Here is a 16,779-nt window from a genome sequence, read left to right on the forward strand (position 1 = left end):
AGTGCAGAGTGGTGAGTGCAGAGTGGTGAGTGGTGAGTGCAGAGTGGTGAGTGCAGAGTGGTGAGTGCAGAGTGCAGAGTGGTGAGTGCAGAGTGCAGAGTGGTGAGTGCAGAGTGGTGAGTGCAGAGTGGTGAGTGCAGAGTGCAGAGTGGTGAGTGCAGAGTGGTGAGTGCAGAGTGGTGAGTGCAGAGTGCAGAGTGGTGAGTGCAGAGTGGTGAGTGCAGAGTGGTGAGTGCAGAGTGCAGAGTGGTGAGTGCAGAGTGGTGAGTGCAGAGTGGTGAGTGCAGAGTGGTGAGTGCAGAGTGGTGAGTGGTGAGTGCAGAGTGGTGAGTGCAGAGTGGTGAGTGCAGAGTGGTGAGTGCAGAGTGGTGAGTGGTGAGTGCAGAGTGGTGAGTGGTGAGTGCAGAGTGGTGAGTGCAGAGTGGTGAGTGCAGAGTGCAGAGTGGTGAGTGCAGAGTGGTGAGTGCAGAGTGGTGAGTGCAGAGTGGTGAGTGCAGAGTGCAGAGTGGTGAGTGCAGAGTGGTGAGTGCAGAGTGGTGAGTGCAGAGTGGTGAGTGCAGAGTGGTGAGTGGTGAGTGCAGAGTGGTGAGTGCAGAGTGCAGAGTGCAGAGTGGTGAGTGCAGAGTGGTAAGTGCAGAGTGGTGAGTGCAGAGTGGTGAGTGCAGAGTGCAGAGTGGTGAGTGCAGAGTGGTGAGTGCAGAGTGGTGAGTGCAGAGTGGTGAGTGCAGAGTGGTGAGTGGTGAGTGGTGAGTGCAGAGTGGTGAGTGCAGAGTGGTGAGTGCAGAGTGGTGAGTGGTGAGTGCAGAGTGGTGAGTGCAGAGTGGTGAGTGCAGAGTGGTGAGTGCAGAGTGGTGAGTGGTGAGTGCAGAGTGGTGAGTGCAGAGTGGTGAGTGCAGAGTGGTGAGTGCAGAGTGGTGAGTGCAGAGTGCAGAGTGGTGAGTGCAGAGTGGTGAGTGCAGAGTGGTGAGTGCAGAGTGGTGAGTGCAGAGTGGTGAGTGCAGAGTGGTGAGTGCAGAGTGGTGAGTGCAGAGTGCAGAGTGGTGAGTGCAGAGTGGTGAGTGCAGAGTGGTGAGTGCAAAGTGGTGAGTGCAGAGTGGTGAGTGCAGAGTGCAGAGTGGTGAGTGCAGAGTGGTGAGTGCAGAGTGGTGAGTGCAGAGTGGTGAATGCAGAGTGGTGAGTGCAGAGGGGTGAGTGCAGAGTGGTGAGTGCAGAGTGGTGAGTGCAGAGTGGTGAGTGCAGAGTGGTGAGTGGTGAGTGGTGAGTGCAGAGTGGTGAGTGCAGAGTGGTGAGTGGTAAGTGGTGAGTGGTGAGTGCAGAGTGGTGAGTGCAGAGTGGTGAGTGCAGAGTGGTGAGTGCAGAGTGGTGAGTGCAGAGTGGTGAGTGCAGAGTGGTGAGTGCAGAGTGCAGAGTGGTGAGTGGTGAGTGCAGAGTGCAGAGTGGTGAGTGCAGAGTGGTGAGTGCAGAGTGGTGAGTGCAGAGTGGTGAGTGCAGAGTGGTGAGTGCAGAGCAAGTGTGCAGAGCATTGTGGGCTGTTGAGTGCAGAGTGCTGTGTATTGGCAATGTTAATGACAATGCCCATTTATTTTTGATTTAAAGAAAAAAAATGTCATGAGCAATGCCAATAGCTCTACCTTTAATGATGCCGAGACCATTGCATTGCAAATGCTTGTTCTACGTTGTCATGAAATTCCTCAGAAACTTGCAAAATCCTTATAATGTACAGCAGAAGGTACTTTATACCAGAGATATCTATTGTCCACCTTCATAAAATCAACTTCCATAAGTAATTTACTTTACCCCTTTGGATAGATTCAACAGGGTGCAACTTGTATGATGCGGAGTCACACCAAAACACATAGGTATTTGAATTTATTGTAAGATTGTAAAAATCCTAAACGATAAAGAATAGAAACTATTACATTTAAAAATGTTGAAAAAAATTGAAACTTACACCATTACTTACGGTACTTGTTTGTAGTGCTTTCTTCCACCACTCCGTGCTCTGAGCGCAAGACTTCATATGTTTACAATAGCGCTGGGCTGGGTTGCAGAGATGCAACGAACTGTAACGTAAACGGTGACAGGGAGTGGCTGTGCCTGACTTGTCTTGTTGTTAGATGTGAGAAGTATGTGTAAGCGGTGGCCATGTTAGAGTCAGTCAAAACGTTCTGTTCTCGTGGCTTCGAAGAGCAGTGCACGACTCTAGTCCAGATACGGTTTACAAGCCGAGACTTTCTGCCTGACCTAAGGATGGCGGTGCGCAGGAAGCGACACCGCCCCACGGGACTGGGCATGCGCAGTTTGGCTTTACAGGGTTGTGAATGTGCGAGACAGGCAGCCCGTGAGAAGAGAGTGGGAAGCAGTGGAGAGCGTTGCCCATATAGGAACAGGGGGGTAGAACCCTCGTCCAGCTTCATAGCCTGAATCCCAACGGGCTCTTTGCCCTCCGCCCAACCCCATCATGGGTTGCACCCTCAGCGCCGAGGACAAGGCCGCTGTGGAAAGAAGCAAAATGATTGACCGGAACCTGCGGGAAGACCGGGTCAAGGCGACTCGTGAAATCAAGCTGCTGCTTCTGGGTAAGAAGTATGGTGGCGTAAGCGGGGGTGGCCGTCACGGCTGGGGGGTAGAGGGAGTAGGCGAACGAAAGCGGTTTTGAACCGATGCTGCTGGGTTTGAACATGAGAGAACGGATGGGCGACGATGATGGCAGCTGTACAACTAAGCGCCCCTTTCACCCCAAAGGAAAGAGGAGGTGTGCAGAATCACACTACGAGAATGTCAGGAGAGCTATCTAAGTGGAGGGATATTGGGGTGTAGGAGGCTGAGTTTGGAGAGGCGGCGAAGCCGGATGCGTTGGGGGCACTGCATATTGCCCGTGCCATTCGTCACACCTTCGGCGTGTGCTGACTTCTTTTTAGCTAACTGCTTGTTGCATATTAGACTTGTAGGTGCGACTTTATCATTCCATTGTGGGCTCAACCATCTCATTAAGCTCTGTGTTGCGGGCTAATAAGCCAGGACTGAAGGAAGGAAGTTGTCTCACGTGACGTGGGACAACTTGGTAACGGAGGCGTTGATGCTGAGAATGGAGTGTGGGTGTCACGTAGGAAGAGATCATTTGGTAGAGAAGTTTGTTTTAGAGGACTGTGTATTAGTCCAGACGATCGGATAGTACACTGCAAGAGGGAGAGGGAAAGTGAAGCAGTGAGATCCTATTGTTTTAGGGTAAGGGATGTGGAGGAAAGGGAATCTCACCCAACCAGGGTGCTGTAGAGAGAGAGAGACCTGTAATTATGAGTAGGGCTGGGTAATGCGACAAGATTAACACTTTTTGCCGTTCTCTGTACTGTCAGTTCTCTTAATTTGCAGTGCATTTCGACAGTCCCATCAATGCCAATAGGCCTCTGTAATGCAACAGTCGTCATTGTAAGGTGGGCTCTGTTATGTGACATGTTTGTCATTATGGATTGACCTCCCTCCATATGTGTCAGCCCTCTCATTGTTATCGGCACTTTGTATCGCGGCAGTCTAGCCATGAGCTGTGTCGTGTACCCTGACAACCCCGTGTTTGTCAGCAAGCACTTCTCCAATAGGCCTGTCATCACGTACTAGGTTGTGCAATATGATATGCATGATGCTAGTTATGTAATGGGGAATTTCTGATGTTTTGGTATGGGAGCTCAGCTGCGTCAGATCTGACAGGTCCGTCAAGGACTCGGCTTTATTGGGAAAGTTCTGTCATGGTCTTAGGGTTCTTCACATGCGAGTTCTGTCTTTTTGTGCTAATCTCCGTAAAGGCATATAGTTTTGGGCAGCATTCTGTAACGTAAGAAGTGTTTTTTTTAAAGAGCTGTGCTTTTGTAATGTAAGAGACCTGTCCTTAGAAGGTGGCTGCCTAATGTGATATCCCGGTCATTGCAAGCATAGTTTATTAATTTCTGATTTTCTCTTGTTCTCCCTATGAGAGTTATAAATCGTAGGAGCAAAAGATGTGATAGGATATTTGAAATCACATTTATTTTGTGACCTGAATTTAAAGTTCAGTTTTTGATCTGATTCCAGAGGAGGACGAATACTGAAACATGACAGGTTTATTCAGCAGATAGGTTTATTCAAACGGAAGCGCTTTGAAAACAAGCATTTGCAATGCAATCTGTCTCACCTTTGGGACCTTCTATGCAGCACATTAGCCTGGGTGCTGAAACATCTACTGTTTTTTAACATGGAGGGAAAGTAAGCATCAAACTGTGTGACACAACAGATATGGGAACACATGGAGAGAAATATTGCCTTTCAGCTTGAAATGGTATAGTCCAAAGCTCTGTTTTTAATATAAAAACACGACCTTCGGTGGTCCTATCACTGAAAATACAATATTATTGTCTATGGGTGTTGTGGAAGACAATTTCTATGGACTGGAATCTAGAGAATGCTAAATGGATTCTGGTATTTTATTGACCTCTACTGGTCATTTTCTATCAAGACGATTAAATAGAGGCAGTTGAACAGAAAAAAAGTTGCTTAGCGGGAGCGGACCAGTCCTAGGGGTGATCTCCAGACCCCATTTAAGTCTATACTAAAGTATATACACTAAAGTATATACAAGAGGTCTTGAATGCTCGACCTAAAAATGGATGTGTCCAATTTTAAGGAAAGTAGAGGCCTGTTTAGGCAGTGTGGTGTAATTTTTGTTGAGCCCGATGTACACCATCTGCCTTGAGAATAGATGTAACCTTTGGCGCTGTGTTAGTTTTGGTAGCCTGCCAGTATGGTATTCTTGTTTGTTGGAATGGGAGGACTAGTATGACTTTTGTGATAAAGTAAGGCTCTTAGTCTTGGCCTGTCCTAGATCGGAGCACTACATGTATAGTATGGGCCCGATTACGATGCAACTCAGAGCCTTCTGGGCCACATCGTAATGGGCCAGTTGGATTCCTTTCCGACTTCCTCATTTTGATGGAGGTGGTCAGAAAGGAATCCTACTGGTTATTCCGGCTGGCTTCCGACGGGTTTGGCGAACTCGATCGCCAGTCGGAGTACGGCAAGTAGATTAGGATGACAGTTTCCGATATGGTTTCACTGCCGCTCTGTCCGACATGGAAACCATGTTGTAAAGCATCTTTGAGGGCCCCTTTGGTGTACAGCCTTGGTTGGAGGCCTGATGATCCCTGCACCAGGCACCTTGAGGTGCCTGCCACAGGGTGCAGGGATGAACTGCACCTCCCATTTTACTATGGGAGCGTGCATGCTCCCATAGTAAATTGTAGGAATGAGACAGAACAGTGTTCTGTCCCACCCTAATGAGGCAGTCGGGACTGTAGACTGGGTGTTGGTTGGTCCCATAGCCAATGCGGTGTTGGGTGGAAGTGATTCTGCTGGACATCGTAATGATGCCCTAAATTTATTTTTAGCATGATTCTGGAATCTCCCCTTAGTAAATAGTTCTTTGAGAGACCCAATATGTTCTTTGTAACAGATATGAGTCCAGGCCTGCCTTTTGTTCCAGACATACAATTCCTGGTCTATCTTTTGCGGCAGTGCTAGTATTTGATTTTTGCCTTGGTGGTATTACTTTTATACAGTGTACACAATGATTTAATTTGCCACATGCTGGAACCAATGAATGATCTGAAAATAGTTTGAAAAAGCCGTATCTACAATAATCTAATAAATGTAACTCCGTTAATGCCTTCTTGAATGGGTAATAAGGGCTTAGTACATTTGTACTGATTTAACTGTGAACTTGCCCTCACCTCAATTTAATCTATTCTTTACTTGAACATTTAAGAGACGATCTAAAATGGAGCAGGAGGATAGATTTTGTGCATCAGACTTGAAGAAATTGTTATTGAAAGCGCTTGGGTAAAAGTATCGTAAAAAAATACTTTGTTAGCAGCTCCTAGTGGAGTCTTTGTAGTTTGTGACGCTAATTGAAATTTCTTAAATCCAAGCAAAAAAGAGGGATCTGCGTTTTAATCATTATAACGCCAGGCAATTTAAATTGTCAGCTATGAATAAAGCTTTTTAACCCAAGCGAAGTCTGCATTGATTACATTTCAAATACCGATTTATATTGTTCCCCATCAATGAACGGTATTGGAAGTTGTAATTATTACAGTCAAATTTGCCTGGGTACAAGGTCAGATCCGTGTTTATGTTTAACTTAACATATCAGACGACCCCCAGATTTTATGTGTGTGTACAAATGTGCACTCTCTCTCCCTCCCTCCCCCCTGCCCATGCCCCTTCAAAGCAAGATAAGTGGTGTCATCAGTGGAGCTTCAGGCTCCCAAGAAGGGCTCCCTTTTCAATCTTAAAATTGTATGTGTACACTAGAGAATGACTACTCTTTTTGGTTGGGTAAACAAAAGTATAATCCACAGTATTGAATGTCACTAGCGTGTCTTAAAGGATGAGGAGTTTAAGACACCTCCCCAAACGTATACTTTGGGTAGTGTGTGTGGTACAAATGTAATCAGTCGTACGTTGCTTACCTGGGCAAGCATGTCACCCATCATGGAAGTACATTTCAATTCCTTGTTCGAGATCGAATCCAGATTGCTGGTAGTTTAGCAAGTCCTGATTTTTAGCAAAATTCTGATCCTAGTTAACTGTCCCTTCCTATAATATTTGTTAGGCATATAACGCCTGCTGTAGGCAGTGCTCAATTTGTGCCTATGTAGTTTTTGAATTTTTGAGCAGACCTCTGTCGTCTCCTGGTGAGGATCTATGTGTCATGGAATGTTGGTAGGAGGGATTGTTCCTGACGTGGTTTGTAGCAGTTTTCTTATGACCTGTCTTTTGTTGCAGCCCTGAGTCAGGCCTGTTCCTTTCAGGATGGTTCTAAACTCATTTTATAATAGGGATCTGAGACTCTTGCCTAACATGTCATTATATAAACTTGCTTTGTGTATCTTAACACTTCACTTTTAAACTGATCTCCATGGCCTGTTGTTGATTAAATTATTCTGCTTGTAGTGTGGTCACCTGACGTTATGTTCAGTAGCATGATTTTGCAAACTTCAGCTTGTAGAAGCTCTCTGATTTCTGGTATTTTTATAGCAGGGCCGTTGGCATCCTCACCGTTACCTTGTAGTGGGTCTCAGAGAGCCCTTACTTATCGTTTGTTGAGGGTTTTGAATTCTGACATTTTTAGGTCTCGCCAAGCGATGCAGCGCATGCGTTGCTCGCTAGGTGAGATCTATTATCGTTGAGTTTTCCTTCCGAAGGGGGACAGGAGATGTGCACATGCACAGCGTCTCTTTTACTCGCGGCATTCACTTTCGTTGCGTCTCTTGATCACCACTGCTTTATGACCTGTTTACTTTCTTCAATAAAGAGGAGCGAAATGAAAGCCTGAATGCAATGAATACTTTACATTGTGTCAATGTTTTTGTTTTGCCTACGTGTTTTCGGTCTTTCTTAAAGTGGGGCCACTGCCACGACACTGACAGAAATGCACCAAATTAGAAGTTCTGCTGTCTGGTTTCAAATGCTCATGTTTAAAATGCAATTTACAAAAACGTGCACTTGTCTCTTCCACTGAAGCTCAGGAAGTGTATGCTACAGCTTTATTTGAAGCCCCCAAACATTAGAGCTGAGGACATGAAGCACACACAGGAGAAAGATGGAACATGTACTACCGCCTCAAACACGAAATAAGCAATCATGGGGAGTGTCTGAGAGCAGCGTGGCTTCTGTAGCTCAACCCCCGCCTCATGAGCGCTACACAGGGATCCCAGCCGCTACATTCCACGGCTGTCTGCAGTGCAGGCACTGCAGCAGCCAGGTCACGGGACTGGCGCAACATGCATGTGTTATTGTTGTCCTGATGGCTGCCCGTACTAACCTGCAAGTGCGCCGCCATGTTGGTGTCAAGCTGTGAGCCGGATTCACAGTGAGGAGGAGGTCCGAGGCGACTGGGTGGAGCATACGAGGCGGGCACAAGGTGGCTTTTAGACCTGTGACCCAAGAACACTCTACTCTTGTTTGGGTATGACAGTACTAAATGCATTCGTTGTTGTGTCCTCGGAATCTGTAGTCCTCTTTAATACTCGCTACTTCTGTTGGCATTACCATCATGAAAACTTGACGGCACACTCTGAATACTTTTTGATTGGTTGTCTTTCACAAAATCTGACTAACCTGGCTACGAACTACTGGCCCTCTGTGTACTCATTGCCATCCCTTATTGAGTCCCAACCCTTTAGCCCCCAGAGAACCACCATCGTTGGCACCATTGTGAGAAAAGTCGGGGCACCTGCTGATGGTCTAAGCTGAGAGGTCAATAACAGAATGGGCATGGAATCTAAGCTCTCCAATCAGCCTTCTGACCCTTCCCAAGCACCTCAGTGGCCAGCATGGAAAGACCCCACCGCTCCTATTCTGACACCAAACCTTACCCTAAATGCTCCTTAGCGCCTAAAAGGCGTTCAGTTTGGGTGTAAATGTCGCCAGCCCCATGCTGCAGATTCAAACTTGATACAATAGACAATGGTCCTAAACCTTATTTCAATGTCAGATTTAATTCTGAATACTCAGTTGATAAGGTGAAACAGTTTGCGAGCATTCTAAGGGAACAGAAGTCTGCTCATGGTATCTAATACGTTAATCAAAACATAAAATGGATAAACAACAAACCAAATTCTAGGACCACAGGCAGGTCCTAGAATTTGGTTTACGTTTCGGTTTGAACTGAAAATATTGTGTTGGAAGGTCGTAAGTTTAGAATATATAAACAAGCATTTGCTATGCAACAGGTCACGCATTTACGCAAGTTTGAGCTGTTGGCATTGCAATTACAAAGCCGTATATAGCCTTATATATATCAAGGCTATGAGAAAGTTCTTTCCATATCTCCCATCTTCAGCAAGAGAGTCGGTCACGAGGGCTTTAATACTATCACGGCTCGACTATGCCAACTCTCTTCTTAGTGGAACCCCAGCCTCCCTAGTCGCCAGATTACAGATCATTCAAAATGCGACGGCGAGACTTCTCTGCAATGTGCTCAGTAGAGAGAGTGTACGAATCCATCTGAAAGAACTACATTGGCTACCAGTAACTCAAAGGATTACTTTTTAACATCCTAACACTAGCATTTAAAGCAGTCGTTGATCTTGGGCCTTCGTATCTGAAGAAAAGATTCAGCCGCTACACCCCCACTAGATCTTTACGCTCAGCTGATTGTAATTTACTGAGCGTACCCCGCTTTCGGCGAGTGCGCCTTGGAGGCCAGTCAATTGCTGTCCTTGCGGCTTCGGCCTGGAAAACTCTGCCTTTGTTCTTAAGATCAATTCAGAATTTTGTACCTTTTTAAGAAGGCACTGAAAACACATCTTTTTAGGTTTGCTTATTAGACTATTTTAAATTTCTTCTGTTTTCTTTGGCCACCTGCTTGTTTTTTCCTTTCGCGCCAGGATACTCTGGTAGTAACAGAGCGCGTTATAAAACAGCTAAAATAAATAAATAAATAAAATATTTGTTTTGGTTTTTGAAACATAAATCAAACTCATTGCCATTTACAATGCCAATAGCGTAAACTCGAATAAATGCAAGACCTATTGCTTTGCAAATGCTTGCTCTCTGTTGTAAGGCTCTTTGCTTTCTATAGTGTATTTTTTTATTTGATACCGATTTGTAACCTGCACTTGGTTCCCTTGTGTTTTGCATGATACAATATTCTCAGATTGCTTTACTTCTTAGTGCTTTAGGGGTGGTGTTTATAGGTACGATTTGCAAGTGGTGGATTTAACTATAGGATTCAAATACATAAGCCTTACTAGTCTTCACATTTTACGTCTGGTTTTTGCATGCATACTTGTTCAGTTTAATTTTGGGGTGCTGAGAAAGGGAAAGAAGCATTTTGCTTTCTTCCACCAAACTGTTAATACAAGGTACAACAGAGCAGTTAATCTCTGTTGCTGTGTGGCCATCGAGTTTGCATGTTGTAAATAGCTATGGTTAGCGTGGTTTGGCAGTGGGGGGTGCAGGACTGCCTTATGGTCTTCCTTGGAACCATAGTTTGCTGTGTGTCTGTCTTTGGGTGTAATTGTACAAAGCTCAACCTTTATCTCCACTCCTATGACTAAAGAGGCTGTGTCTTGCTTCCCAGTAAAGATACTCTATAGTTTAGTTTGCTTTGCTCTGGGGACTTTCCATCCAGCCCGAATGTCTGAACTTGTGTTTTGTAGGCATGTGTCTCGGATTACAATTTAACATCTGGACGTGTGCCTGTTGGTGAGTTTGGTGGTGCTTGGGCACACGGAGAGCCACAGTCTTGTAGGCTGCCACTGAATCCATTTCAAAGTTCCTTGCATGTCTGTGGTTTGGTCTGGGCGATGATGTTTTTCTAATGTATCTAATCTGTACTAATATAGTTATTTATTACCAGTATAGTTCATCTTTTGTTTTTGGTTCTCTGTGGAGTATTTGTTACCATGCTTTCCATATTCCAGGTTATTGATGGAAAAATTTCCATTTTTTTTTATTTTGAAAGTCTTATTTGTCTACTTTGCGTAAGGTGTCCCGCTGGGAATTATAGTGGAATGAGATGTGATTATAATGATAGAATGAGTATGAAGCAACAGGTGAGTGGTTCATTCAAGTCCATAAACACAAAAAGTGCCTGGTAGTAATGTACACTGGGAGTCAAATATATTGTGGGTGGTTATTGGTATAAAATTCTTTACTATTAGATATGCTCTAGAGTGTTGTGAAGTACTTCTCTTCAAGGCTTCGACACATTGATGATAAAATAATGAACTAATGTTTATGCATCCACAATGGGAAATGGAACACCACGGTCCTAGTTGTAATTACAGCTATGGGGCTGAATATCAGTTGTACCCGCGCATATCTTTACCCAGCATGCCTTTACCCCATAGTTGTTACAATGTGTCAGCCTTTACAACCCCTTGCTATACCATGCTGGGCTTAAAAATCCATGCCATAACCCCCTTTATTTGGTCCCATTTTTATCTTGTTTTTCGCATGCTGGGGACTTCAAACCACCATTAAATTTTTTTTTTTTTATTAAAGCTCTCGCTTTACCTATACCTGCCGTGGAGATCTAACCAACCCTTTCCCCATTATTTCTACTCACCCCATAACCCTAAAATCACACCCACCCCATTACCTCTACCCACCTGTAAACCTAAAATGACCCTTCCTCCCTTTACCTGCACGTTTTCTCAGTAAAAAAAATAAAGATAATTATTTTTTAAAAAACTGATCCATCCATGGAGGAGTAAAGTACTCTTGTGTTAAACGATGCTGGGTAATGGTAAAAACCTATTCACATCACTTGTCATGCCTAGTAAAACTGGAGTAAAGGTTACAGGCCATTGGTCTCAAATCTTAGTAGGACTAGGACATTATGTCCCAGAAATTCCTAGTCAACCGGTGGGATTCTCTGTTCTTACCAGACTGTTGCTGCTGTCGCCGTTAGGCTTTCCAGACTTTCTACCCTCGCCTTTTGCTGACACCCGGCCTCCCTGTGTCCCAGGAGGGATTGACCGCCCTCCCGCAACGCTACAACTTGCAGCACCCGCTTCGCGGGCGCTGCTGCGCGGTGAGTGGCGTGGGGTCGAGGCTGGGAGAGCACTCGCGCTGTTGGGTCTGTCCCAGGAGGAGGAGCACCGAGATAACATCGAGGGAGCGCGCCGCAGGGACTCAAAAGACCAGGAGTCCCTGCGCTGCACAGGTGTGCACGGGCGCGCCCCCAGGAAGACACGCCCCCTGCCTGCAAAACCTCCTTATAATCAGCAGTTTACCGCTTAGCGGGACGCCGAGCGAAGCCCGGGCAAAGGGCGGGCCCTCTGTGGCCCTCAGAGGCCAGAAGAGGCTGGGCTGGGCCACCCCCCTGAAAAATCGTTCTTTACAACTCTTGAACCAGGCTTCTAGTCGGTTATATCCGCTCTAGTAAAATCTACCATCTGTACATAGCACTACAGATTATGAGGAAGACCACCAAGAAGCCCAAGATGCCCACTTTAAGATCGAGCGCAAAAAATAAAACGGATCCTCCACCGCCATTACCAACACTGACTGCGATTGACAAAATGCTCAAACAAACAATAGGGGCAGTGTCAAATGCCATCGCAGATACTGAAAGAAGAATGTCACTTCCACCCGTGACAATTATTCAGGAAACCCAGGAATCCCTCATCAACCTGACCGAGGCTTCTCGAGATTTGGTAGAGGAATTCGACACCAGCTTGCCCCTTTCTCCCTCTTCTTTCGCTGACCTACCTTGTGCGCAGGTCTCTGCAGATATTCGCAGCGAGAGATCTGTTGTACAAACACACAACCATATTAACGCTCCCTGCAGCATTGAGAAAAATCTGCACAAGGAAGGCCCTAAACGTGGGGGGAAAAAGGGATCCTCAAAAGGATCCTCTAAAACTAGAAATCACAACCTGGTTACACCAATAAACCCACCTGCCTCGGGAATACCGTGTTGGATCACCAACATGGTGGCTGACCTTAAAACGGACCTCGAACACTCCATTACTGTGCTGCTAAAACCCCTCATAGCAAAAATAGACAGACTAACCTCAATTGTAAACAACAGAGGGAATGGCACAAAAACCCAACCAGGGCAAGAAGGCGGTTTAAGAAAACAGACCGACGTTACATCCCATAGCCAAACTAAGGACAAGGTCCCTACGATCCCTGATGCGCCCACAAAAACCCCAAACAGAGCCAGTCAAAAAAGTATTAAAGATAACCAAAAGGTTTCCTCCACACCAGACAGAGGGAAAAGCAGTAAAAAAACAACTACTGAAAACAACAAATCAAACCCAGGACCTCCCCAAACGTTGGAAGTAAACAACATCCAAACCCCCAACGTGAACCCAAAGCCTCCGCCCACTGCACCAACTAAAGAAAACAAAACATCTACTCGCTTTAGGTCAATTAACCTCCCGCCTGAAGCACTGCCCTATGTAGTGGTGTTAACAGGAGTTCCACCTCTAAGGGAAGGCCAACGGGAAACCCAAATAGAACTGAAAAATAAATGCGCACAGTGGCTACAAATACACAGACCCTTGCCCCCCAATGTTTTTGGGGAAATCTTGTCTGTAAGAAGAGGGGAGTGGATCGGCAAAGGCACCAAGACCATAGCAGGGGATATAATTACGATAAACTTTAGAGATATGGACGCAGTTAATTTTATCTGTAGTGCCCCACCTAGCTATACCCGATCACAGATCCACCCGGTACACTTGTCTTATTTCTATCCCTTTGCACCCCAAAGAATCAGGCAGAACAACAGAACCTTCCCTAAAAACTTACCATATCCTGGTACCCACTATGGTCCACCACAATGGCAAAGACCAAACTTTGCCGTGCCAAACTACGACTCCTCCCTAATGCAATATGCACACTGGAACAGATTCGGTGCGCTGGAAGAGGTCGATTGACAGGGATGGGACAATCAGTCCCCCAAGACTGAGAGGTTGAAGGTGGAAAATCTACCACTAACAGGAATGGAAAAGGGGATGGACAATGAAATAGCTGACGTGCCCGACAGAGGAGGATACACCAAAATTCCGAATACCAGCCTTGGAAGAGAAAAAGGGACAAACCCACCAAATATTCTTAGCGACACTCATTCCAACAATGCCACCCTAACAGAAACAAGCAAACAGGTTATGCCCCTGCCAGATGAACCAAAAAGAACCACTAAAGAAATGACGCCAGCAAATCTACTAATAGCATCCTGGAACATTGCAGGACTAGCGGCCAAGTTCGAATCACAGGAATGGCTGAGCTACATCAAAAAATTCCAAATCATTTGCCTGCAGGAAACTTGGGCTCTTGAATTAAATGACTACAGCCTGGAAGGATACAAAAGCTTTTGTCTCCCAGCCAAAAAAGTAACTTCTGGGAGAGCAAGTGGGGGTCTGGCCATATATGTCAACCTAGACATTAAGGGCACCTGGAGTAACATCAAATGGGCATCACACAACCTACAAGTTCTAAGGTTCACCTCAGCAAGAATAACCCTCTTCCTAGTTAATTGGTACAACTCCCCAGCACTGATGGAGAGGGGAAAAGCCATTTTTGAATTAGAGGAATGCTTAAGAAACTCAAACCTTTTACACAAGACACCAAATGAACTGAGCGTAATACTAACGGGAGATTTTAACTGTCATTTATGCGACAAACTAAAACCTTTTAATAAAGACTGGTCAAGATGCACTTTAATGAAAGGCCCGCATTTTGCACATACAAAAGAGGGATGGGATTTGGAGAGATTAACGAAAAGGAACAACTTAACCCAAACGCTAGACCTTGTGGCATTGGGCGAACTAGGAGAATTGACACCAACGTACAAAGGAAGAGGGTGCCACTCCTACATTGATTTTATTCTAGTCTCGCCCATCCTAAAAAGAAACATTACCAACACTAAAATAGAGGCCAGCAGTTTTAGTGATCATAACCCGGTCTTTATTGCAATCGAAGGTTTTGATTTTAACACATGCCCAAAGAAACCTGACACCGTGGAAAAAGCTGTGGATCAGGGAAGAAGAATTAAATGGGCAAAAATTGATGGGGTCAGTTTTTATAAAAAATTACTAATAGATGCTAAAGATGCAATTGACAAATGCTTAGACCCAAGTGTATGCGGAGACCGGGTGGTCAAGGCTTTCGAAGAAATCGCACAACACGTAAATAATTCACTAACGACCACGGGATCTAATAAAATGAACTCAAATCCCCGCTGGTTCGATGCGAACTGCACCAAGGCGCTTAAAAAACTGAAGGATAGCCTCCACTGTAAACCAAGGGATAAGATCAGGGTGACAAAGAGCAGAGCGGAGTATAAAAAGGCCCTGAAAATCCGCAAGCAAAACCTACAAAACCAGGCCTGGGAGGACTTAAGGGACGCCGCCGAAAGAAAAGACATTGTTAGCTTCTGGAAAGTGATTAATTCCCCTTGCTTCCAGGACCAAGGGGCTCCAAAAATCACAAACATCATCTTACCGGAGCAATGGCAGACCCACTTCCAGAGCCTATATAACCACTCAAATCACCTAGCTCTGGAGGACACATCGAGGAAACACCAGCCGGCAAAGCTAGACTTCTCTTTGAAAGAAGTCAAAAGGGGAATAATTGGACTAAGTAAAAATAAGGCCCCGGGCCCGGACGGAATTCCACCAGACCTGTACCGGAGTCAACCTGACTTGTGGGCACCGTTACTCACCAGGGTTTTAAATGAGGCGGTGGTGGCAGGTCTACCCCAGTCCTGGTCAACGGCGACCATAGTCCCAATTTATAAGAAAGGGAACCGCGATGACCCCCAATGCTACCGACCCATATCGCTTATAGACGTGACCGCAAAAGTGCTAGGGCGAGTCATCCTACAGCGATTGCAAGATTGGGCCGAGGAACATCAAATCCTTTCAGAAATGCAACACGGCTTCAGGAAAGGCAGATCCACCACTGACCAATGTTTAAATCTTTACCTTCTGATAGCCAAATATACCATCGCTGGAAAGGGGTCCATTCACATGGGGTTTATGGACCTTTCAGCGGCTTTCGACCGTGTAAATAGGAGAAAGCTCTGGAGCATGTTAGTAGAACTAGGAGTGGACCAACCGCTAGTGGACACCTTGCAAAATCTCCACCGGAACACCACTGCAAGTGTAAGGTACAGCCAAGAGGGTAAGAAGACCGACCCCCTTCACTTGCACAAGTGGAGTAAGGCAAGGTTGTATCCTTGCGCCCTTTTTGTTCTCCATTTACATTAATTCGCTGGAAAAAGACCTGCTTAATCTCAAGGTGGACTCACCCCAAATTGGTCATCGTGCGGTACCTGTGTTATTATACGCCGATGACGCGGTTCTGCTTGCTAGAACCCCCCTAGGCCTGCAAAAACTGATTGATGGGTTTGTCAGATTTATGGACAAACTAGACCTGGCAACTAATCTGGAAAAATCCTACATCATGTCCGTCGGAAAACCTACAAAAGGATCTTTTTCCTTTCACATTGGGTCGCACAAAATCGACAAAGTCCAGACCTTTTCGTATTTGGGGGTACTATTTGATCATCACCTCACTTTTAAACCCTTGGTCGAAAAACATTCTACGAAACTTGCAGCTTCAGTAGGAGCTATCATGGGATACGGGCAAAGACTGGGAAAATGGTCCCCGGAACAAATCTTGAACCTTTACAGGGCAATTTGTTGCGCGAAAGTCTCCTATGGCGCAGAAGTGTGGGGCTTCTTGGACAGTAAAGCCCAGCAGATACAGACTGAAGAAAACAAATTCATGAGGAGAATTTTGAAGGTCCCTCAGAGTGTACCGGCCCACATAATCCATGAAGAACTAGGAGAACTCTTCATAGAAGATAAAATCAAAATTAAACCCCTCCTGGCATGGGTCAAAATATGGACTAACCCAGAGGCCGCCCTCACAAGACAAATCATCGAGGACTGCCTCAAAAAAGATAAAGGTGACATCATCCCTTGGCTGAACTATGTAAAGAAATCCCTAGCCGAAATCGATTGCATAAACTTTTTCACATCCCCAGACTCCATAACACCTGAGAGTAAATCATTGGTAAAGAACCTCTTCTTGGCACAGCTCAAGCTATTAAGAGCAGAAAAAGAAAATTGTAAACCCACAAATTCCACCTATAACGAACTCACAGTAAAGCATGGAATGGAACCGTATTTAAGAGTCATGTTTAACGCCCAGGACCGCTTTGTCATGACACGGTTCAGACTAAACATGCTACATCATATTCTTGCGGTCCCGGCAGGGTTTACT

At 45.5% G+C, this 16,779-nt stretch overlaps 1 protein-coding gene across 1 annotated transcript in view; it reads left to right on the plus strand.

Annotated features, from left to right (window-relative positions):
- Positions 1-2,287: 2,287 nt before the first annotated feature.
- GNAI3 (G protein subunit alpha i3) overlaps positions 2,288-16,779 on the plus strand; it is a 292,796-nt gene continuing 278,304 nt past the window's right edge. The window contains exon 1 of the mRNA XM_086923567.1: positions 2,288-2,579. Within this exon, the coding sequence (XP_086779693.1) occupies positions 2,462-2,579 (118 nt within the window). The 5' untranslated portion in view covers positions 2,288-2,461. The remainder of the gene's footprint in view (positions 2,580-16,779) is intronic.

Source organism: Lissotriton vulgaris, chromosome 5, assembly GCF_964263255.1.
Source record: "Lissotriton vulgaris chromosome 5, aLisVul1.2, whole genome shotgun sequence".
In the NCBI taxonomy this organism is placed as follows: domain Eukaryota; kingdom Metazoa; phylum Chordata; class Amphibia; order Caudata; family Salamandridae; genus Lissotriton; species Lissotriton vulgaris.